Here is a 25,945-nt window from a genome sequence, read left to right as displayed (position 1 = left end):
GACATATAAAATTCCACATAATTAACTGACCACATACTGCTTTATTATTTAAAAACCAAAAATCTATGTACTCCCTAGGCCGCCGAGCGAAGATACACTCTGGGTACTGACTGGAGAACTAATGAGTCCTAGAGCTGTATTGCCTGTTTTGCTCATCTCACATCTCTATAGTCATGACAATCATCCTAAGTAGACAGTAGGTATCGGTGGTAGATTAGTAGGTCCTAGCAGAGGTAGTAACGTTGCAGAGCGGAGTGTTGAGGCGGTAGTTTATCATAATATTTTTTTTTTTCGATAATTATTTGTCGACGATAGTTGGCGGTTAACGTCCGTTAATTCATTTTATAGATGAATAAATAAATAAATCAGTCAATAAATCAATGGTCGGTCAGAACTGATGGTCAATCGTAGTAATGTGGTGTGAGTTGGTTAATCTGCGGTCTAGGTTTACACTTTAATTGGTCTGGTTAGCGGAGATTGGGCTTACTGTTCCGCCTCTCTATGATAAACACGCTCTCGTAATCTCGATTATCAAGATGTAGTGCATGGTGGTCACGGTCACGATTCGAGGGTGCCTCGTGGACCTGCTCCGAGGTGACTGTCACGGGGGTTACTTGCGTAGGAAGTGGTGGTTGATGATGAGGTTGTGGTTGCGGGTTCAACGGGCTGCAACGGGTCAGCGTCGACACTGACTCGCCGCACGCGTTTAAGTTTGTCGACCTACAGAACATACAGAGGACAAGGAGATACCACGTACGTTATTTTTATGTTTAACGATTTTTTTGTGGCAGTGTTAATTTAATAACTGCACGGAAAAAATGCTTTATTAATATAGCGATGAAAAATTTATTAACACTTTTTTTGAACTTTTATCAACTGTAATTAAATTATTAATATTTTTTTCATAAGCAGCAAATTAAACATGAAATTTTTTTATTCGCTATTATGTTTTTTAATTAAGTTTTGATAATTAAAAAATTTAATTATGATATTTGAATGTAGAGAAATGGTTTTATTTGTTTCTCATATTCAACTGTAACTAGGAAATTATTTTAAGTTAATTATGTCGCGTTACTAATTACAAAAGGACTAATTTCCTTACACGCTTTTTTGGCTTTAGTCGCTAAGTTTAAAACCAAAAGGTCGTATGTTTTTTTTTTTTAATTGCAAATTATATTGTAGACTTACTTTGGAGCTGAAAATTTTGAAAACCTAAAGGGCCTATAATTTAAGGAGGTTCAAACGTTTCTAAATGACTCGAAAAAGCAACAAAGCTTTTTAATTTTTTCAGCTGACAAAAATATGATTAAAATTCATTCTTTTAATTATAAAAATTATTTGTAGTTTATTTCCACACATTTATTAACCCAGACAGTATTCAAATCGGAATGACTACTTTACGACGTCTTTTTGAAGGCGTCATCAAAAAGTCTTACAATGACTTCTTAAAGGTGTCATTTTTAAGAACTTTTAATTAAGAATTCTTGAAGACTCCAAAAATAGGACGTCAGTTTTGTGATGTCTAAATGTATTCTTTTTGTTAACTGCTTTGAAGTCAAAATTAGGAGCTCCTTAAGACGTCATGGTAAGTTCAAACTGAAGTCTTATTTGCGAAGTCAGAAAAAAGAACTCTTTTTAAAGACGTTTTACTGAGTTCGCTAGGTGGCTCATTCGACATCTTGAGAACTTTTTAAAGACTTCTTTAAGATGTTGATAAGACGTCCAATTCATAAATAGGAACTCATTCAGAAATCATCAAGACGTCATTTTGCTATCTGGGAATGTTTAACAAATCAAAATATTTAAAATACTTCCGTAGTAAAAATTTTAAATAAGTACGGCAACAGTGCTCTTTGATGGAATATGTGGACATGTGTGTGAACGAACATAACCGCTAAAATCAGGTGTGTAGCAAAAATTTAAATAAATAATTTCTCTTCATTTAAAAATATAGTAAAATATATACCTCCAAAATTGTCTTATTATATTTTATGTTTACTTAAAAATTGGAGTTTCTACCGAGACTAAAAACAATTTTTTTTATTTCTTATGTTTTTAAAATTCGCGCCATGTAACAGCTGTCTCTGGCAGCGTTGCCAAGGCGTCTAACCTCTATGTCGCCTTAACTTATTAACCACTAAAATAATTTTTTAAACTCAATTTTTCTCATTGTTTTCAACCATGACAATAATTTTTAAATATATAATTTGACTCTACACTTTACTCAACTTTCTTATATCAGTTCTTAAGAGCTCATCAAGTTTAAAAGAGCTCATCAAGTTTAAAAAAATTTATATATTGCTAGAGACAGTGTTTCTGTCATGAGCCCATGTATAAGGATTTAAAAAACACGATTTTTAATAATTTTGTTCTCAATAACCATACAGTAAATCCTCAAATAATTTTAATAGTAGATGTATAGTACATTTATCTTCAAAATAGTAAAATTTCAAATCTTAAAATTGGAATTTTTGATAACCATTAGAAACGCGTGAACCTCCTTAAGTTATATGTCATTTTGGCTTTCAAAATTTCATTCTTAAACTTTTAAATATCAGTCCCATTAGTCGCTCCCTAACTGATTAATGCGTTTTTATATTTTTTATGATAAAAAATTTGCAGTAAAAAAATGTTCATTGATGAATAATTATTTATAGATCTCAATATATTATAATATGAGTTCTCAAAGTATTTTATAATTTATTATTATGTACTAGGTCTTGTAACTTATAAGGGATCGCCAGATTACGGCGCTTCCCTGATGTGACCAAAAGCGTTAATTTACTTCCTGTTGCGACCTCGCCGATATTAAACCCGAGCTTTTCGAGTCCCGACCACTGGTTAATCATAAGCGCGTGGCAATATTCCAGCCAATAACATTGCGGCCCATCCCTCGTAAGCCTTCTAAGGTTAGGTCGCATTCGGTAACCAGTCTAAGGTTTAAAAAAAAAAAAATAACAATAATAAGCGAGAGTAATTTTTTATGCTTAACCCGCTGCTATTTTAAAAAAAATTGAATTACCAAAAAAAACAATAGTAGCAACAGTAATCTTTTGTGAATAAATACGAGAGTTCAAGCGTGACAAGTGTTTTTAAATATACAGGATAATACTTTTGTTAAGCTCTCATCGCTACAATAATAAAACAAAAAAAAAACAATTTTGTTTTTTTCCGTACGAGTATTCTCAACGAGATATGTGTAAGTGATGTTCTTTTTTGCTTGCATCTCTTCACGATAATAATCACTGAAACGGAAGCAATCAAAAAAGATTCACTGTCACCAAAGCGATTACCCCAGTTCCTCTCACTAATTTATCTCTCATTTATCCTGTGCTCTGTACTATACCTACGTTATATATTTTTATGATAATAATAATAATAATAATAATAGTAATAACAATAATAATAGCAACAATGTATGTATATAAAGTTGTTTTATTTTTAAATTTTGATTAAACTTTAATTAACCCTACAGAGCGAAGGATAATTAAATTCTCGGCAGTGGCTGAACCGTCCAGCCCGTTCTGGATATTATGTAGGCACATGGATGGCATAAAAATCGATGAACGATATAAAAAATAACCGCGGAATTTTTTATAAACTTTAGTTGTATTCCATAGAATTTTTATTTTTTTTTATAATATCCAATAATGCTTAAAAAAAAGTGACCGATGTGTTATTAAAATTTTTTGCACGTTTTTTAATAGTACGCGATGTAAAGCGCAATTATTTAGGTGATAATCCAGAATAGGCATCACTGCAGTCGTATTGTGGACTTTTGGATGCCGTTTAAATTATAATTTTAATATTTATTATAATTTATATATTTATATATATATGTATACTAGACTGTGCCGAGAAAATTGATGATTTTTGTCGGTCGCATATGGAAATTACGAGTGTAACATAAAAAAATTGGGTACAAGTTGGGCTCAACTCAATTAAAAAACGCGCGCTCGCGTAAATAAAATTTTCCGTTTAAATAACATGGGAAATTTTTTTTTAACTGAAATTTTATAACTCGTTGACGGATCGATAAATTGAAATGAGCATAACATATTTTTGTAGAGAATCAAACGCTCTACAAAAAAGGTCTCTTATAATTTTTTGATAAATCTGACCGTTCAAAAGTTACTTTTTTACGAAAATTTCAGTTTTTTTTCCCAAATAATTAATTTGTAAAACCTGCAATTTTTGAACTGAGATTGAAAAATTATTAAATGACATATTTTGATTGCAAAAAAAATGATCTACAAGAAAGATCTTGTGACATTTTGCGATCTGACTGATAATTTTGTTGGAAAAATCAGAAAACGATAAATTTGCAATAAATTTGAATTTACGCTTAAATAACTTTTGAACAGTTAGATTTATCAAAAAATTATAACATACCTTTTTTGTAGAGCATTTAATTCTCTACAAAAATATGCCATGGTCGTTTCAATTTATTGATCCATCAACGAGTTATAAAATTTCAAAGCTAAAAAAAATTTTTCCGTGTTATTTAAATTGGAAATTTTATTTAAACGAGCGCGCGTTTTTTAATAGAGTTCGTGCCCAACTTACCCAATTTTTTTATGTTACATTCAACGTAATTTTCTTATGAGAGAAAAAAAAATCGATTTTCTTTGGCACAGTCTAATGTATATTAGGGTGGCGCTAAAAAGTCTTTTTGAAAATTCACACGATCAATAATTTCATATCAGTCTAGAATTTCAAAAATCAAATTTTCATTCTCTGAAAAATTTTTCTGTGCCCAAAATAAATTACATTTATAAAAAATCGAAAATTCAATCTTGATTTTCAAAATTCTTTTACTTAAAGAAATTTTTTAATTTTGAGGGCAGAGGGAAAACAAAAAAAAAACGTTTTCTTTTTTCACGTCACCCCAATATATAAATATATATGTATATATTTCGATGTATAATAATTTAATTAAGTGATTACGTGCTTGTGTCTTAAACGTTAATAACAATGCGAGGGACGATCTGCGTGCACGAGGAATGTGAATAATAAAACCGAGTGCAGTGATTGATTCGTCCGTTATGTCAAGAGTATTTTCGAAGTGTTCTTTTTTCCAATTCAATTTTTTTATTTTTTAGTTAATCAATACACTACGTCGCACTCCAACCTCGTCCAAAATACCTCTGCTGCTGCGGTTAAATTCTGCCGGTCTAAGTATTAATCTAAGGCTCACTGTTTTCCGTAGATGAAAAGATTTATGACTTTTTTCTGATATTTACGTCTCTTTTTTTATTATTTAATGAATATGAAAATATTCAATTAATCTCGAGTAACTTTTCATCTATCATTTAATAAAATACTCTATGCATATATACTATTTTTTTTTGTATATATTCATATGTATTCATATTTATAAAAAATCATTGGCTCTATAAATTGATCGTGAGAGGTTTCATTTTATTACTGTGGTGCTTCGGTGGCCTATTGCTCGGGGACTTAAATGCTAAATCTTTCTATTCCAAAATTAACTTATTAAAATTATTTGAATTGCATTTGTAATAATTGAATTTTTTTTTTTTTTAAATAAAAAGTTTGATAATTTGCGTTCATTCAAATATTTATCGACGCTTATTTGTAAGTCTATTGATATAACAATTAAATTTTATATATAAATATATATATTATTTATATAAAATAAATTTTATGTAATTAATATATTAATTAATGAGTAATTGAAGCATCGAATTTATTTGAATGAATATTTATTTATTTATTTTTATACACAGAAAAAAAATATTTTGAATCAAGAATTTTTTTTTGAAAACAAACGTTTTCGGGAATCGAGTCAAGATTTTATTGAGCCAAGAAAATTTGTCTTGGTCAAAGAAAATTTTTAGTTTATCCGAGAAAATTGATGGTTTCAAAAAAATTTTTTGGAATCAAGAATATTTACTTTTAATCGAGAATTTTTTTTTCTGTGTACTCGTACACGAAAAAAGAAATTTTTTGAATTATGAAATGAAAACTAAAATTTTCTCGAGGCGGAAAAAAAATTTATTGAAACAAGAAATTTTTTCTAGTCCTGAGAAAATTTTTTTTTATTTCATTATACAAAATATTTCTCGTGTCAAAAATTCTTCCTTTTTTTCTGTGTTTGTATCAGTGCATAAAAAAAAAAAATTATTAACAAGTGCAATTCCAGTCTTAATTATTTTATAAAACATTTCCACAATCCCTAAGAAGGGTCGTGATTAAAAAGTCATTAGTCATAAATCATTAAAATGAATTATTTTTTAAAAATAAAATATTACTTTTAATTAATAACTTACTTTTTCAAAGGCACTGTTCCCGGGGGCACTTGACCAGCCCCATTGCGAGCATCTGTGGGCCTGCAGGCTACCAGATTATATGCTGAAATCAGTTCTATAATTTTACCAAAAAAAAAAAAAAAAAAAAAAAAAAAAAAAAATATATATTTTAATTATCAACACACAAAATAAATTTTTATGGTAATTATTTAAAATCACAACTGGCGTAGACAAATTCACAGTAAAAATTTAGATGCACGGAAAAAAATGAACTATATAAATTGAGAATGACAAGTAATATAATGATAAAGTGATCAGTAAATACCATCATTTTAAATAGTAATTTTTTCGTTTATGATTAAAACGTGAATAATTACAGGATAAGTATGAAAATTTATTGTCTATGTAAGAAAAATTACTATTTGAACTTTAAAAATCGTAACTGATACTTAGAAAATAGATGACACGTATTATAAAATTTACTATTTGAATGTTAAAATTCCCCATATTGACAACCGGGTTCCGGGTTATAATTTCAAATAGTAATTTTTAAAGTTTTTTTTTCCGTGTGCTATTTTTATTATTTTTTTTTTTAAGGTGTACATATATATTATTAGGCCTCGGGTAATCCCATATCCAGCAACTTAGTCAAATACAATTTTCATATCAAGTTCAAATTCATTTTCTCGCCTGCAAAACGAAGTTGCCGCTTTCCGCCTCCGTCGAGGAGAAAAATAGTATGCACACCTTGGAAAGTAAATAAGAAAGCCTATATATAGGGTGTGTAATATACTATTTTTAACCAGTCAAATTCCAAAATCGGCGACGGGATGAATCCTAGGGCCAAAATACCTCATAACGTTTTTGTGAAAAAATTCTTTCGGCAATCGCTGGGATTCAAACCCACGCCTGGCCAGTGAACAAGTTCGAGAGCCCTTAGTCTTACGCCTCAGAGCGCTCGGATTTGATCACCGGTTCCATTTTTATTTTTTTTTATTGAAAAAAAAATAAAGTTACAGGAACGCTCGGGAACACAGTTCCAGCGAGCTTAAGAAACAGTACACAAATTACATCAACTTTATAAAATTAAGAAAAAAGAAAAATTAACCGACTGTACTATCTCGCGGTCCATTGAGAAATGGATCGTCCACAAGCTCACCGCAGATACAGACCCTGCCATCTAACTCTGCACTACTCAACTAATTTTGAAATAATGCTAAGTCGTAAAAAAATATCTGTTCTGTTCAACTATTATATAAAAATATCAATATTACAAATAAATTGACTTAACGCTATTATTATGTCAATATTTAAATTGCAAAGTAGGTTATCGATGTTACCAGAAGGAATGTTGATACTATTTAATTTTCTAATAAGAGTTTTCTGTTGCTTTCTAAAACGAGAACACGTCCAAAATACATGGTCTGGGGTTTCATCTGCCTCCTCACATGGACAGGTTGCTGATGTTACGATATTAAACTTATGCAGACTTGATCTCAGTGAATTATGACCGCTTCTGAGCCGATTAATTGTCACTATTTTTCTGTGAGCCCTCAAATTAAACCACGGTTTGGGATTATGATCAAAAAATTTTCCAAAGTAGTTGCTCCCCTTCTCCGCCATTTTTATTATTTCTAGTATTCAGAAGTGCCGCCATCTATTGATTACTTTTTTAGACTCCATTTTTTAGGGCATTTTTGGTTAAAAAAAATTTTTTACTATTGAATGAGACAGTAAATTGTGCGCGCTTGGATTTTTCAACTTTATTCCCCTGATTAAAAACTCTGATTGAATCTGATTGAAATCCGATAGACTTTCAATCGGAATTCATTGGTTTCAATCGGAGTTTTTAATCAGGGTCGAATATTCCCATTGTATTTTTACTAAAGATCACGCTCTAATTTAAGTAATTTTGTCACCAAATCGATATTCATGGAAAATAAATAAATTTAATTGAACTTTCATGAAAATTATCCTTGAAAATTGATGAAATTTTTAAAGCCGTATTTCATAAATCAATAAAATGAGCCTCTGGATGTAGAAGGGATGAAACTGTAGTTCAGTTAATCCGTCTTTGATATATAAATCAATAATGTGCATTATTGATTTATACTTAAAAGATATTTCATAGGTTAAGCACATAAATAATGTACTATGTCATACTTTGGGATGCTAAAACAAATTTATAAAATAAAATCCTGATAAAAATGATCAATTGCCAGTCGCGATATTAAACTGTTACCATTTTTTAAAAAAATTTTGAAATATAACAACTGATAAAAATACCTTTCTCTTGTTTTCGTCGTTTCCGCTTATTACATATTTTAACAGCACATATACTGAGGATTATTGCGACAATGAAGAATAGTATACCACCTACAACTCCGGCAGTGATGGCCTTGTGCTTGACACGAGCTGGCACAGGGAATTTTACCTCATCGCTCGAGCTATGGGTCGTCGCCGAGTGTGCGAATACTCTAAAGTAATACGTTCTTCCACCAACAAGATTTTTAACTGTAACAATAAAATTTCATGTTCAATCAACGCTTTATTTTTTATTACCAACTCTAGTGGATTCGAATTACGATAAATTGCCGCATTTTACCGCAAAATAAATTAATTTACTGCAAATTTGCAGCATTTTACGGTAACTTGCGACAAATTACAGTTTAAGCCCCCGTTAATTGGCAGTAAAAATACGGCGACCCGCAGTAACATAGATAAGTTACGGTATTTTACTGCGACTTGTAGCATTTTTACCGTAACAGAGTGAAATATTTCACTGCACGGTAAAATACTGAACTTTTACTGTGAAATACCGTAGAATTGTCACAAATTCACGGTGAATTACCGTACTACCATAATTTGTAGTTAAATATTGCGCTTTGACCATCAAGTTCTGCAATATTGTTGCAAATTTGCGGTCAATTATCGTACTTTTGCCGTCGAATACCGCAATCTACCATAAAATCCCGTAAGTTGCCGTCAAATACCGAAGTTTTACCATAAGATACTGTAGGCTTGCCGCAAATGCACGAGGAATTACCGTAATTTTTCTGCAGTTTGCCGCCAAATCCCACAAATTGCGGTTAAATATCGCGCTCGTACCATAAAATACCGCAGTACTGCCGCAAATTTGCGGTCAATTATCATACTTTTGCCGACGGATACCGTAATCTACCATAAAATCCCGTAATTTGCTGTAAAATATCGCACATTGCGGTTAAATACCGCAGTCTTGCCGCGAATTTACGGCAAATGACCGCAATTTTACCTTATAAATACCGCAATCTATCGTTACATCCGTAATTTGCCGTAAAATACCGAAAATCGCGGTAAAGTACCAATTTTACCGTAATTTTTCAGAATACCATAATTTACGGTAATTAACGTATCTTTGGTACTTTAAAATACTTTCAACTATATTTTGAGGCAAATTATTAGGTACTGAGTGTACCTCGACATAGAATCATTTAAAAATTTTAATTTTTTAAAAACTATATTTATTTTAATAAATAAAGTTTAAAATTTTCCCGCCAAAAAATTAAAAGTCATCAAATATATGTATGATTGGTTTTTTGTAAATATCTCTGTAAATATTGAACTAACGAAAAAAATATAAGATACCTTTTTTGTAGAGCTTTAAATTCTCTACAAAAAAGGTATCTTGTAGTTTTTTCAAAAATTCAATACCTAATGAGATATTTTGAATTTAAAGTTACTGAGTCTTCTGGAGCTGCGTGGCGGTTAACATTCAAATTTTTTTAATTAATAATAAAGAAAGTAATTAATTCATAATAATAACAATAAATTTACCAAGATAACTGGTTTCTTCAGGTCGAATTTGTCCTTTATTAAGAGTTCTATAAGGTCCATCAGTTTTGTACTTGATGTCATAATACTGAATAAGATGACTTTTCTCCAAAGGCTGCTGCCAAGTTATCAAAAAGCCGTTGCTTATTTCCGTGACAGTTAAATTTCTCGGAGGTCCAGGTCTTGGTCCAGCTGTAAATGACAATAAATTTATCTATCGTTCACAATTTTCTTAAGTAATAAATAAATTATTTATCAAGCAAATAAAACAGTATTTTATTTTAAAATCTTGACAACTTATAGCTGCCATTTTTTATGCTGAGTAAAAAAGCAAAAGATATTCTTTACTATTTGAACAATAAAATATTTAACAAGCGACATTAGCAGATTTACGAGCACTCGGTTTTGTGTAATAACAGAAAAACGTTAACCAAACATTAAAATCCATCGGCGACAGCTGCAACTATTTCCTTGTTTTATGATCTATCTGTTTTAAAATTGACGACTGGAGTAACGACAACACATGTCTACTTTATTTAACATATTCTTAATAATTTAATTATATTACATCAATAAATTTAATTAAATTATTATTTTTTATGTCAACTTACCGTTTTGATCAGACGTAATCCCTCCAGTATTTATGGGGGTCGTTGCTGGAGGGGCGATGCCAACGTCTGATGAGGAAGATTTAAATTTGTGTCATTAAAAATGTATGTAACGTCAGATTTATGAATGAAATCCAGAGGTTAATGAATGAAATTTTTATTCTTTTTTTATTTTGAAAATTCTTTATAATTAAAACTAATTTCTCTTGATCTTCAATAATAAATTTTTTTATTCATTTTATATATAAATATATATAGAATTGAGTCCGCTAAAGAATTATCTTTATTCCCCCGCGTCTGTGATGGTGCATGAACTTGTCCCAGGGAGAGAATGAACTTCAGATCCCCCCCACTATGATTATTTCTAAGCTGCGCATGCGCAAAAAGTGGCGGTTTCGTATACAGAACACCCAGAGAGGGGGTAAAGAACGAAAACACCCGAAGTTCACTCTCTTGGTACAATTTTACGTAACAGAAGCGCATGCGCAGTAATGAATTAACTGAGGAAAATGGTGACAGAAAAGATCATTCTTTTGCGGACTCAAATTTAAAACTCGTAGATTTGAATTAACATTCGTCTAAAGTTATGTTCTACGACGGCCATGTAAATATATATACATATATGAATATATGTCTATATATTTTTTCTATGGTAGAAAATGAGCCATAACCTTAAATTTGTGTTATTAATTGAAGCCTAGCAAAAGAATATGTGTGCGTATAAATATAAAAATATATACCTTATAAGTAAAATTAATTTTTCTAGAAGTTTAAATTATATATAAATTTGAACTTCAACCCTCCAGCACCCGCGCTATGAGTTTTATTCTTACGTTTGACATGAAATGATTTTTAATGGAATGACCTAGTGAATTATTTTCGATCTTCATAAAATTTTGTGCTATTTAAAATAATGAAATTTGAAAATTATTTCGAGCTTAAAAATACTTTAAAAATATTTATTCTAAAAATCTATGAGACTTTTTCTTATGACGCAAATAAAGTAGGCCGTAAAAATTAATACAGTTCGGCTAAGCTCGGGTAGTTCCGAATACTTTCGGCATTCACCACCATTTTTTCAGCCGTTACATTGCTTACAAACTTGAAAAATAAAAAACCAGTACATGGTGACATTCAAATTTGTAAAATTTTATAGAAGCATTCAAGTAAATGATAATTCTATTGCTGGGTAAGTGCATAATATTTCCGATTAAAAGTTTAAAATTTTCGCGCGATTACGCATGCGCTGAAGCGTGAGACTTTTTTTGAATCACGCGGGTGCTGAAGGGTTAAGTAAAATTTCCAATAATTATTAAGTTGTAGATAAAGAGAATATTAGTAATAAAGAATTTTCTTAAGTCAAAAAAAACCTCGTATTAATTTTGAAAATTTAATATAAATTTGTTGCCCCTGACGGCTCGAAATTACGGTAAATTACGGTAAAAATACCGATACCGTAATACAATTATTCCCAATTGGTCAGATTGATGTTTCGTAAATGATGACTGTGTAATAACAGCTGAATAAGTTTACAAAATCACCGTAGTTATGATAACACGGTAATTAATACCGCGTTTGACGGTGATTCTGCAATACTTTTTTTACAGTATTATTTTTTAATTATTATTTTAAATGGTATTTCTACTGTATTTTATGGTAGTTCTACTGTAAAATTACCGTAATTACGTGTCCGTCGGGGTGAAGAATTAATTTTACCGAGCGTTTTTATTGTTGTTATTTTACTCGTCATATTGTCGCTGATAGCATTTTTACCAACGACCTGAAATTCATATAAGGTCCCTGGTGATAAACTATTGATCGTCACTGATGTACTACCAGAAGGAGTAACTGGTATAGGAGTTCTCCAAGTTGGCGTGCCTGCTTCACGATACCTGTCATTCATCAATTCATTATTATTATTATCTTCATTAACATTAATCATAATATATTCTTACTATTTCTTATGCGCTTCGCATTAATAAAAGTATCAAAATAATTTTTATAGTCATAATTAACATAAATTACAGCTATGATAATTTTATATAAATTAATTATGAATTTTAAGCTATGACTTTAATTAATGATATTAATTTCACTAAAAAAATATTGCGAAAATGATTTATGGCGCATGCTCAATAAATACTCGGTTACAGTCGACTACCCGTCATAAGCCTGATTTAGGGGCCAGGGGAAATTTTTCTTGAAATTTCAGTCTCCCACTACCGTGCGTAGTTTTGTTCTCGACTACACGTTATAAGCCTGTGTTTATTTTATATCATTTTAAACGTCATATTTACGATTTGTTACATACGTCAGTGTCCCGATTTTTCTAGTGCTTATAGCGGTAAAATAAATACTTATCTTTTTACACAAATAATAAATATGATGACAACGGTATTAATTACAGTAATAATAATAATAATTGTTATTGATCAACATAATGCTCAATAAAACTTTTAAATTGTAATTAATCATTACAATTATCAACAATAAATAATATTTATAAAATTATTATCCGCGAAAGATCGATAGTAAATTTTCATCATTAATTTTGATATTTTGTTCCTATTGTTAGTTTATAATTTATCGAATTTTAACGGAGGCTTATAACGGGATGTCTGCTACGAAACTCAAAAAAGTGGTTAAGTAGTTGCTGTTTGGACTCAGTACCTGCTGATTGCGGGAAGAGACTTATGAAGGGCAGGCTTATGACGGGTCGTCGACTTATGTATAGACTAGAAAATTTAAGGAAGTTCACTCGCGACCTATAGTGTGTGCTATTGCTTACTCGCTTTTTCTCATTTGAAATTGTGAGACAGATTTCTTCGAATATTTACAGCTTTTTCACTAATCGGTAGTATGATTATTTAAAAATTTTTTTAAATTCGAAATTTTTTTTTCTGCAATCTGTTAGTTTTTGGAACGATTCTTAAGCAAAATAATTTGAAATATACGTGAAAATATGACTTTTTTTTAGGTGAGTCCGAGCTACTACATGTTAACTGTGTGCAGTTTGATCATCAATATCTTGGGTCAAAAACGATCAAAAATTCTGGTTTTTTAAAAATACATGCAGGACATCTACCTTGATATCATATTTCAATTACATGAAATTCTTATGAAAAGTCGGTTTGCGAGTGAACTAACTTAAATGAAAAAAAGTTAACACGGTTAGAAAATGTTGGTCGCGGTTAGCAGCGACATCTCTTGGAAAAAATGTCTGCCGACGCGAACTGAGGCTTCGTAACCTTTCAAAAAAAAATTTAATTAAATGCTGTATTAACCAAAGCTGTCTTCTGTGTATACATAATAGAGTATTCTTTGAGAATTCTTTAAAAAAACTATTGTATATATCTAGCAGGAATGTCCAGACACCCGGGTGTTGGCAAACTCGCCTGCGGCTTGTATGTCAAGCTTTACACTTCGCGCTTTGTACTCACTCGCACTAGATATCTAAGACACTATTATAAAAATAAAATTATTGTTACCGTATTATACTATTTTATAAAAAAAATGTTTATTTATTTTATGGATCCATTTTACCCACCAAATTGTATAGTCTTGTTTATAGTCGGGTCCTCCAGAGTAACCTGGAAGCCAATGAAGCGTCACTGAAAACTGCGAAGCGGTACCAGTGACATTGTAAGGCGCATGTGGCTGAGATCCTTCGACGATTAATTGAGTCGATGAGACTATTACAGCGACTTCATTTGAAGCAACACATTGATAATAACCAAAATCATTTCGACGCAAGCCCTCTATTGTGAGATTGCCACCGACCATTTTCGCTCGATTACGTTCCAAAGGCGTACCATTGCCCTGTTGTTAAAAGTATGTTTTTAAATAAATATTTTATTGTTTTATATTTATGCACAGTAAAAAATATTGTATATCTGTGTTAAATTTTTCGTGTTAAATCAATACATTTGACTGTTACTTCAAAATTTGAATCGGTCTACTATTTAACACTTTGAAAGCGGTACTGAGTACAAAAATTTAAATTATCGACATTTATTAAGTGTTACTTTAAAATTAACACAAAATTCATGTTAAAAAGTCAATCGATAGTGGCGGAAAGATTATTAGCAAAATGAAAGTAAAATAGACATTTTATAAATGTCAATTCAACTTAAAAATTATAATTACTAGTATAGTAATTTACTAGACTGTGAAAAATTCCCAATAAATTTTACTATGGGTGCATAGTAACACCGGACTACAAGAAAACTGATTCAAAATTTACAAGTGTCCCATAGTAAAGGTATGCGCATAGGCCACAATCGTGTAGTCTGCGCATACGTTTACTATGGGACACTTGTTAATTTTGAATCACTTTTCTTATAGTCCGTCGTTACTATGCACCCATAGTAAAATTTATTGGGAATTTTTCACAGTGTAATGACTAAAAGCTGTAATGTCTATTATATTAGTAAAAAATTTTAGTCATAATTTCTAATTATTTCATGTAATGTTGATAGTATATTACAAATCTAGAGAGGAAAGATGAAGTTTCTGCATCTGTTTGTGGGAAGAATAGCGCATGTGTAATTTTTATCATTTATTTTCTCATTTAAGAAAAAAATTACTTTCTTCCCTCTAAACAGAGCAAGAATTTAAACTTTCGGTGCAGGTATGGTAAAAAATAGTAGACACCATGGACGTTAGGACGTCCCAATCCACGTGTTTGCCGCCCTCGCCTTCCGTCGAGTAGGCAGATATACACGCGGGTTGGAATGTACTCTTTTTCTCCCTTGGTGTGTAATGTACCATTTTCGCTACATAAAATAGTATATTACATACCTAGGCCAGTAAAATAAAAAAAGTCCCAGATCACATGTAATTGTTGGCCGAGGCGAAGCCGAGGCTGACAAACATGTGGTCTGAGGCTATCTTTTTTATTGGCCAAGATGCGTATACTATTTTTCTGCCCTCCGGCTGGAAAGTTGCCACTTTATGTGTTTTTGTTTTTTACAAAGAAATAAATAGATGAGCTATTTACAACCGGTATGAAATATTACGTGATGTTTATTTTAATCTTGACTAATAAAAACATTGAAAAGTATCAAAAAGCAGTTGAATGTCCAACAATAATTGTTGTCACGATAACCTTAATATAATATATAAATTATAATTACTGAATATATCCATGGAACAAAAATAAAATGTACAGTTGAGTCTGCAATAGAATTGGCTTTTCTCCCACAGTTTTTCTACAATTAAGTCTTTACTGCGCATGCGCATCAGTACAGTCATGGACTTCATCATAGTCAAGTAGTGGGAGAAAAGCCCATTCTTTTGCCGACTTAACCATAAAGGTTAACATTTTCTTGTGCCGCCACTGACATTTAAAAAGTATTGAATTTACTTCTCGTACTACCCGAATTCAGTATTAGAATTTGAACACAAATATTGAGTAGACCGTTTCTAACACACAGTGTTGAATTTAACACAATATTTTTAACTGTGTAAGACAGTACGTAGTAATAAAATGTCTTAATATTAATACGGACCCTTTGCCATTGAATCGATGGTTTTTCAGTCCCGTCGGCTTCCTGAGCATCACAAGCCATTTCAACAGTTTCGCCAATTTTTCTTTGATACATTGGCTCAGGCTCTATTGTAAATACAGGCGGATTCCTTACTAAAACCTCCATAGGTCCTGATCCACCTTGCGTTCCATGAGCATTGTAAGGCGTACATGTGTACTTTCCCTGGTGATTTTCGTTAACGCGAGTAAAAAGTAGAGAACCATTATTCATTATTACGATATCCTTAGTCTGATAAGGTTCGAGAAGACGTTTATCTTTGGTCCAAGTGACGTATTGTAGAGGAGGATTGGCTTTAATATAACATTGAACGACACCAGCCAATCGAAACGGTAAAAATTGGATTGTAGGCGTGAATGTTACCTTTGCAGGATCTTTATTAAAATGTTTTAAAAAATAAAATTGAATGTTAATATACGTTGTGATAATCACGACCTATATTATGGTTTAATATTCGCAGTTAAGAGCAAGTACGCTAACAACTCGTCTACGCATAAAAGTTTCTTACGATACTCGGAAGGTTATCGTCCGATTACTGAGAGATTCAGATTCGTGTTCCCATAAGAACTTATAGGACGTTTTTAGAAAAACATTCTGGAGAGTGATAAATATTTATCCAGGTGGTTAGTGAGCAGAAAGCCACGGGGTTTACTTGGAACCAGAGGAATGAGAGAATAAACTTTAGACTGCATTTACCTTTTCAAGTGAATTTATGAACGTTTTCCACTGAGATAAAAAAGAAACTTTTAGAAATCGTATTTTCTGGTTACCAAAAATTATGCTATGGGAAATTTCAAATCTAATATATTTTTAGTAAGGAAATATTAAGATTATAGGCAATATTATTTTCTTCATCGAAGAAATCTGGATTTAGCTCGAGGTGCGTTGATTTAGGAAGAGTGGAAACAAATTTCAATTTTCTTCTGTCAAAAAAACTATTCTTTAGTTGAGATATTAAATTAATAATATAACAAATTTTAATAATTAACTTCTGAAGAAAATACAAATTACATTTTTTTATATGTGGTAATGTCAAAAGTTACATTTTTCTCGTCCAAAGCGGTTTTGTCAACGCGCCCATCTCTGGTGGATCCGAATTTCGGTTAATTACCGTAATTTACTGCACCAGACCGTAATTTACCGCAAAATACGATATTTCTACGGCAACTTCGCTCTATTTTACGGCAATTCACGGTAAGTTACAGTAATTTATGATATTTTATGGCAAATTACGGTAAAATACGGCAACCTACCGCAATTGGCGGCATTCTTACGATGCAATACTTTTTTTACGGTCAACTACCGCAATTTTACGGTAAAAATGCCTTACTTTTGACGCAGAATATCGTACTTTTGCCATAGAAAGCCGTAATTTACCGCAAAATACGATATTTCTACGGCAAATTCGTTGCATTTACGGCGATTTATGGTAAGTTTCAGTAATTTATGATATTTTATGGCAAATTACGGTCAAATACGGCAACCTACCGCAATTAGCGGCATTCTTACGATGCAATACTTTACTTTACGGTCAAATACCGCAGTATTACCGCGATTTTGCGGTACTAATACCGTACTTTTGTCGCGGAATATCGTACTTTTGCCATAAAATGCCGTAATTTACCGCAAAATACCGAAATTGCTGTAATTCGGATCCGCTAGGGATAGGATTCAATTGATCTGCATGGAAATAAAAATTCCCGAATCTCAATCTCTCGCTATACAGAGAAATTATTCTCGTTTGAAATATTATGGTGCCATAGTAAAGCCGGACCATGTTGGCCACCTGACGGAAATTAAAACAAACTCATGCAAAAATTACCATGGCCACAGTAAAATTTCCAATGGTTGTATCACAAATTACTGTAACCATTGTAAATGTTACTATGGCCATAGTAATTTTCCATGTGTTTATTTCAATTTTCGGCACTTGGCCAACATTGTCCGGCTTTACTATGGCACCATAACATTTCAAATTCAAACGTGAATCATTTCTCCGTATAATCGGACTAAAGTCATAGGTTAGAAATATAGTCCGCAAAAAGAATGATCTTTTTCCCACCATTTATCTATGATGAAGTCCATGTACTTGCATTAAGACCTTAACGCAGTAATCAGTTGATTATAGAAAAATGGCGGGAGAAAATATCATTCTTTCGCGGGCTCTACTATAGAAATGGTAGCGACCTTAACAAAATCTGCGAAACGATACGTTAAATCCCTCCAATTACAAAATAGTATTTAATGCAAATTAAACTTTCAAATGAAATCGCATTATATTATTTTTTTAATCCCGTCAAAAGTAATAAATTTGTCCATGACTTCTAGGTTGACAATAACGCACTAAGCTTAAATTCAAAATTAATAATGTTGCAAAATATATCAATGGTAAAAGTTTATATTTTGTTCTCAACTCGAGTCGACTTCTAACAAACAAAAGGTCTAACTTTTAAATACGTGCTCTTGATATTCTGAATAAATAGCGACGGTCTCTCCTCCCCTTTACCGTCGAAATCATTAACTTTATTGAAAGTTCTATTCATTAAAAAATGAACGATAATTAGTATCATAGGAAAATACATTTCATGAATTTAAAATTACACTTTCCCTATAATTTATTGCGCTACACCCATCGGAGCCTGAAGTATTCACAATAATGCTAAAATTTGTTCCTATTGAATGGTCGCTATGAATGCGAACATTTATACGGCCATAAAATTCTAAACTTTCTACCATAAATTCAACAGTAAAATTTATATAATATTTTTTTTCTTTTATTAATAGAAAATTTCGCAGCATCGATACTTCGAAAATAAAATAAAAATACTTACATTCGACATTAAGATAAGCGGTAGCGCTTTGGGGTTCACCGATTCCGTTGGTTACTTCGCAGAGGTAAAAACCCGAGTCATCGGCACTCACGGGGTTGATGACTAGACTTCCATCTTTACGTATCGACACTCGAGTGTCTAATTCAGATACTTCTGTCACTGGAGCTCCTTCCCGGAACCAACGGACTGTTACATTTCCGGGAAGAGCTTTTGCTTCGCAAGAAAATTGAGCCTTTTCACCCTCTAGTTTCGTTTGATTTGTTGGCGGCACAATTATTATTGCTCCTCCTATAAATTAATTCATCAACTTTAATCATCCATTAGCTTTTTATTAATAAATACCAGTACTATTACTAAAAATTTAATAGCAATTTTGAATCTGATAAGTGAATTTTAAAATAGCGGTCGGGAAATTCGGAGTTTTGGTTGTAAATTTCATGACACTCGGAAATGGGCAGATAGAACTCTAAGTATAATAGTCATATATTTATTTAGTAGTTGTAGAGTAAAGTAAATAATGTTTAATAATTGATGATAAGTTTATTTACCGGCAATTACAACTCGAGCTGAATGGCTAATTTGGCCCTCTCCGTTCCTTGCGATACAAGTATAATCACCGATATCATCGTTCTTGATTGACGCTATTCGTAGCTCTGTGCCCTCGTTAAAAATTCCAATAGTACTCGAAGTCGCTACTGGATTGGCGTCCTTGTACCAAACTATTTCCGGTGTTGGTGTGCCCTCGGCTTGACAATTCAATATAATTGCATCGCCTAGATTAACGTAGATCATCTCTTCGGGAGTCATCGTAAATCTTGGTGGTGCTAACGAGATTCAATTTTATTTATCAAAACTTAATTTTATAAATATTTTAGTAATTTGTTATTTTAATAAAAAATTATTTATTCATTTTCTCACTGCGAACTATTAACTTGAAAATTTTTCGTTCTTTTCAGAGAATTATTATTTTTTTTTTACTTTTTCCTGATGAGAAACATTTTGTATTAAAAATTAGAAACGAAAATTTTCTTGGGGCGAGAAAAACTTACGCCAAAAATTTTTTTTTCGTTACAAGAAAATGTTTAGTTCATTTCATAATTCAAAATTTTTCTTGCGCCGAGAAATTTTCGTTTTCTGAGTAAAACAAAAGGGAAATCAGTATCTCAAATACTTTTTGTTCATTAAATAAAATCCCTATCAAAAAAATCCATGTGGAATTGCATGGAAACCCATAGGAATCCACATGGGAAAGTATGGATTCATGTAAGAATCCATAGGAATAAATGTAGGAGTGTTTGGATTTATATAGAAATCCATGTAGGAAATCATGGGTATCTGGATTCCCATATGGGAAATTCCCCTAGAAAACTGTGGATACCTGAATTCCCATTTTGACACAGTGCAGATTTCCATGGAAAATTGAAGTAGAAATCCACATGGGAGTTCATACTAGATTTCAATATGGATTTGACATGGTGTGGATTCCCATAGGAACCCATTTGAGAATTTATATCGGGATTTATGCTGGATTCCTACAGGAAACCATATGGGAATCCATGTGTTTGTGTATTCCCATATGGGGAATTCCCATAGGAAACTGTAGATACCTGGACTCCCATCTTGACATGGTGCAGATTTCCATGGAAAATTGAAGTAGAAATCCATACTAGATTCCAATATGGATTTGACATGGCGTGGATTCCCATAGGAACCCATCTGAGAATCTACATAGGGATTTATACTGGTTTCCTATAGGAAACCAGATGGGAATCCATCGGTATTTGGATTCCTTTATAAGAAATCCACACATGAAACTATGGGTATACGGATTTTCATATAGGAACTTGGATATATGGATTTCTTTATGGAAAATTCATTTAGGAATCTGGATTTCTACATAAGTAATTTCTATAGAATCCGGGGTATCTGGATTTCTATGTCTATTGTCTATTGATACGCGTGTATGAATAAAAGAACATTAAAATTCTTATAGGAAACCATATGGGAATCCATCCGAAAACGCCATGTAGAAACCCACATAGGAATTAAGGCTGGGTTCCCTTTTTTGATAGGGATATAGTCAGCCAGACTTTAAATAATTTCCTAAAATAAAAATAGTAAATAACATTTTTTAAAATTACCATGGACATCCAGATGAAACCATGTTCCATTTTTTGGACTATTCGGTGATCTATTGAGGAAGACAACCTTACACTCGTACCATCCTTGGTCATTTTCTTGTATGTTGGTGAGATTGAGGCTCGCGATTCCATATGGAGAATTTGGACTGACTCGTGACACTCGTCCTTCATATCCCTCTCCACTGTGGGTTGGATACGACTCGTACCAAATGTATATTGGTATCTCCTGCCCCTTGCACCAACATCAACAGGCATCATAAACGAGGGATCGTGGCAATAACATGTCAGTCAAGCTGGCACAAGTGAATCAACTACACGCCTATTATTATGCACATGTAACTCTCATTACTTATATTTGTTGCTGCATACTCGTTGCGTATGTTAATATATTTATCTAACCACATAATGGTCACTTGTTTAGAAACGTACACTTGCGCCAGCTTGCCATTTAATAATAAAAGTAATAATGAACAAATGGATGCAGCATGACAAGGGTGTGACTTCCGATTAATTGTCAGTTGCACCGGAAATCATCAACCCGCAATGAAAGCCTGTGTCAGCGACCATCGAGACGAAAAATATCAATAGCAATTCCCATGCCTCTATATATTTTATTATTTATAGCATATTAATTACACAACCACCGAATGCTGGCACTCGGAAAAATTAATTTTCGGACGACGAAATTTAAATTTTTAAATACTAATTATAATTTTTCAGTAAAAATTGTTATTTATTCAAGTGCTTACTGTAATAATTTAGTCTATGGTGAATTTTTTCATTATTGGAATACAGAATTACGGAATAAATATTGAAAAAGTGGAAAATAATTTGAAATTTCCCGCTAAAAAATTATGTACCTGAAAATAGGAAATTTTTCGCGGAACGAAAATGAAAAAAATTTATAATTTTACTACTTAAGGGGTAGTTCTGGAGGTGGGGGCGAAACATTTCCGAAATTTAGTCATCCAGTAGATTTTTCGTTTTCCATTTTTTTGTGGTTGCGCGAAAAATGTCATGATCTTTAGAAACATAAAAAATTTTTGAAAAATTGATTAAATTACAGTTTTTTTTTTCCAAATCCGATTTTAGTTTTATTGTTAAGAGTAAAAGTAAGGGCGTGAACAAAATTTGCATTAACAATTTACGAAAATTGAATTTTTTAGAATTTGGAAAAAAAAAGTAATGAACGCGAGGTACAAAATTTTGCATAAAATCATTAGAAATATGTTCCGAAAAAATTCGCAACGGTAAACTCACAAATTCATGACCATTCTGGTCCTTGATTTAATCATTTTTGAAATATCAAAAAAAATTTCAACCTGCAAACGTTGTTTTTGAAAAGTTTGTATGTCGAGTTTCGAAGTCTATTTTTTTAAAGTTCTTCGAACCGGAAAATTTTTCAAGTCGAAATATTTTTGTCTCAAAAATTCAGAAAAACGGTTCTGAAAAATACTCAGTTGAAATTTTTTAACTTTTGAATGTTTTCCAAGTTCCAAAAAATGATCAACTCAAAGTTCGAAGACCTCAAATTTAAAAGTTCACACTTGCGAACTTTTCTGTACCATTTTTCAAACGAAATTTTTTACGGGTCATAATAAAAATTTGTAATAAAAACGAAATATTAAACTGCATTTGAAAAAAATTTCCAGCTGTAAGAGTGAAACATTCAGTGGTTGTGTCATCGATATAGTTTTATTAATACTGTTACTATGTAAATAAATATATATATAGCGGCCACTATATAAAGACTACAAGAAATAATAATAAAGTATAAACATGCAACGTTTTATAGAACGTATTATAAATATGAGACATTTGTTTGTTATTTGTAAAGTAGCTTACTAGTAAACAGAATTTATTTTAATCAAATCGATACGTTCATTTAATTGCAGAATATTATTATTAACGCTCTAACAAAACGGACTTAAAATTAATACGATTGTTTGAATAAATAATTTAAAGCAACCTCGAAAATTTTTCATTTAATCTTTTAACAGTCTAGTAATTTAACTATTGATTTTATATTATTAGCATAATAATAACGGCTCTCACAGCAGTAGTTGAAAACATTAATCGAGGCTTAAATCTCAGTATGTAAATTGTGAGATCAATAGATTAGAGTTTTTTTCGTAATTAAAACAAAATTATTTTTCATTGTTTTCTTTTAAACTCAGATATTATTATATGTTGTTGGGTTGAAAATTCATTGAATTCAGTTTACAGCGGGAATATTTTCGATTGTTACACGATTCATAAAAGCGCTTTTAATATCATCGATTAATTAAGCTCTTCACAATTTATTTCTATTCATTTCTGTATATGTTCCTATCGAATAGATGAAATGTATTCCGGTACTTTTTTGTTAACATGATAGAAAAAATTCATAAAAGTGAAGCGAAAAATTGTTTTCAACACCAAAAAAAATTCTATGATTTTTTACAAATGTAGTTATGAGCCTGAAGTTCGCAGACAAAAGAAAAAAACGAATATCTTTTAAACAATTTGAATTATAAACAACTAAATGAATGGGATAGGATTCTATTGAAAAAAACTAGATATGCTAGCAATTTTTTTTTTTTTTAGCGCACTGTTTTGGATTTATTCAAAAACAAAATTTTTAGCAAACTAACCTGACATTTCAAATGATCGGAATAACTTCATATTGTATTATTTTCTTGATGGGACTATTATTTACTGATTGACTGATCATATCGACCACTCATATGCTTAGTTAAAAAATTCGAAAAATTTGTTTTTATCATTTTTTCAAAATATGACAGCAATTTTCGAAAATCAAAAAATTGCACCTCTAGATAATAAAAAAACGAAGAGATGTTATTTTTTTTTCGTTTCAACGATTTGTTCAAAAATGATGACGTGCTAAAGTTTTTTTTCGATTTTCAAAAAAAAAAAAAACGAAGGCGCCAGTAGATAATAGTGATAATAGTAATATGACGTCAGTTCGAATCATTCGGCAGTTTTTATTTGAACGACTTGAAATCGTGATATTATTTCCGAAAATTCGAATTTCTGTCAGAGATAAATCGAGCCTAGACACGAACCTGTGAAATAATCACTTTTGGTTACTGTAAAAAACTACTCTCTAAAAACGATTTTGTGAAAATCACATGACAATCACTATTTGGCAGTTAATAGTCACTTGTTACCAGTGAATAATATACCACTATTTGAATTAGTGACATACTTTTAACTAGTAAACAGTGAATAGTCACTATTTTCACTATTTCAAATTTAAAAGAGTAAGCTCGCTATTAAATAAAATCTGAATATTCGGAAGCTAATCAGAATTTTTTCAATTTGGACCGAGTAATTCGAAAAGTTACGAATAATTTGAGTTTATTGAATTCAATTTTTGAATCAAATAATAGTATTCGGTTAGATTCGATTCGAACACAACCCGGGTCAAAAATAAAACGTGATTCAGGTTCGCTTCACTTTATCTTCTTCTGAAGTTATTGATCTGCTGACGATTTCTCGATAAGATCTCGACTTTTTTGAAAGAAATTAAATTTTTGTCAACTTTTAGAGCTTTTTTCATCTTAGTTTGAACTGATTCGTCTTTACTTCGAGCATGACGATCATTCATCTTACTTTTGACGTGAAGAACCAAGTTGAAAAAAAGTTATCTATTGGCATTAACTTAGACTTTTTCCGTCAAGTCAAAAGCAAGAAGTATTTTTTAGTGTAAAATTTGTTTTTTCACGTTTTACCTTACACGGAAAAAAATGAACTATATATATTGAGAATGACAAGTAATATAATGATAAAGTGATCAGTAAATACCATCATTCTAAATAGTAATTTTTTCATTTATGATTAAAACGTGAATAATTACAGGATAAGTATGAAAAATTATTGTCTATGTAAGAAAAATTACTATTTGAACTTTAAAAATCGTAACTGATACTTAGAAAATAGACGATATTATAAAATTTACTATTTGAATGTTAAAATTCCCCATATTGACAACCGGGTTCCGGGTTATAATTTCAAATAGTAATTTTCAAAGTTTATTTTTTTCAGTGTAGTTATGACTTTTTCGTCTCAATTTCGACTTAATTTGGACTTTTCCACACGCAGAAAAAAGAACAGTAACCACTACTGCGCAGACCAGTAATCCAGTCAATTGAATTAATATAAGTATAGTAAACTATGCTTTTGCTATAAATCTTTCGCCCAAATACGCTCATTGACTGGATTACTGTTCTGCGCAGCAATAGTTACTGTTTTTGTTTCTCCGTGCATCTTAAAATTTGTTGAATAAGTCTAAACTACATCAATTTCGACTTGATTTTGACTATTTCGTCTTAAATCGTGACTAAGTAAGCTAGTTGTCTAAACCATGGCGCATACTCAATGTAAAAAAGTCGTGTTTCTCTCGTAAAAAACGGCTCGAAATTTCGAATTGATGAATCAAATCTAAATCAAGTTTCATTTTTAACGAAGACGCACATCCCTAATATAATAGACCTGAATAATTATCAGTGAAAAAATTTATCAGATATCATATTTTTCCAGATATGGCCATGTCCGAATTTCACATCTGACCCTATCAGATCTAACCTACTTTTCACGGTTACTCGTAAAAATGTACCGATTTTTCGTGATCAATTACTAGAAAAAATGTATATAAAAGTAATATATCGTATCAAAAATAGTGTACTATCAGCGCGACAACCTTGAACATAAAATCCAGTTTAAATTTATATA

At 31.4% G+C, this 25,945-nt stretch overlaps 1 protein-coding gene across 1 annotated transcript in view; it reads right to left on the bottom strand.

Annotated features, from left to right (window-relative positions):
* The window catches only part of LOC130675008 (protein turtle-like), a 63,781-nt gene that overhangs the window by 16,026 nt on the left and 21,810 nt on the right, over positions 1-25,945 (bottom strand). Inside the window, exons 6-15 of the mRNA XM_057480464.1 lie at positions 21,212-21,437; positions 19,619-19,894; positions 19,071-19,358; positions 16,204-16,613; positions 14,241-14,512; positions 12,371-12,585; positions 10,697-10,762; positions 10,089-10,277; positions 8,559-8,786; positions 6,294-6,387 (exon numbers count right to left, since the gene is read on the bottom strand). Coding sequence (XP_057336447.1) covers positions 6,294-6,387; positions 8,559-8,786; positions 10,089-10,277; positions 10,697-10,762; positions 12,371-12,585; positions 14,241-14,512; positions 16,204-16,613; positions 19,071-19,358; positions 19,619-19,894; positions 21,212-21,437 — 2,264 coding nt within the window. The remainder of the gene's footprint in view (positions 1-6,293; positions 6,388-8,558; positions 8,787-10,088; positions 10,278-10,696; positions 10,763-12,370; positions 12,586-14,240; positions 14,513-16,203; positions 16,614-19,070; positions 19,359-19,618; positions 19,895-21,211; positions 21,438-25,945) is intronic.

This window comes from Microplitis mediator, chromosome 9 (assembly GCF_029852145.1).
Source record: "Microplitis mediator isolate UGA2020A chromosome 9, iyMicMedi2.1, whole genome shotgun sequence".
Lineage (NCBI taxonomy): Eukaryota > Metazoa > Arthropoda > Insecta > Hymenoptera > Braconidae > Microplitis > Microplitis mediator.
Note: the sequence above shows the minus strand (reverse complement) of the source record. Positions and strands in the feature narration are given on the sequence as shown.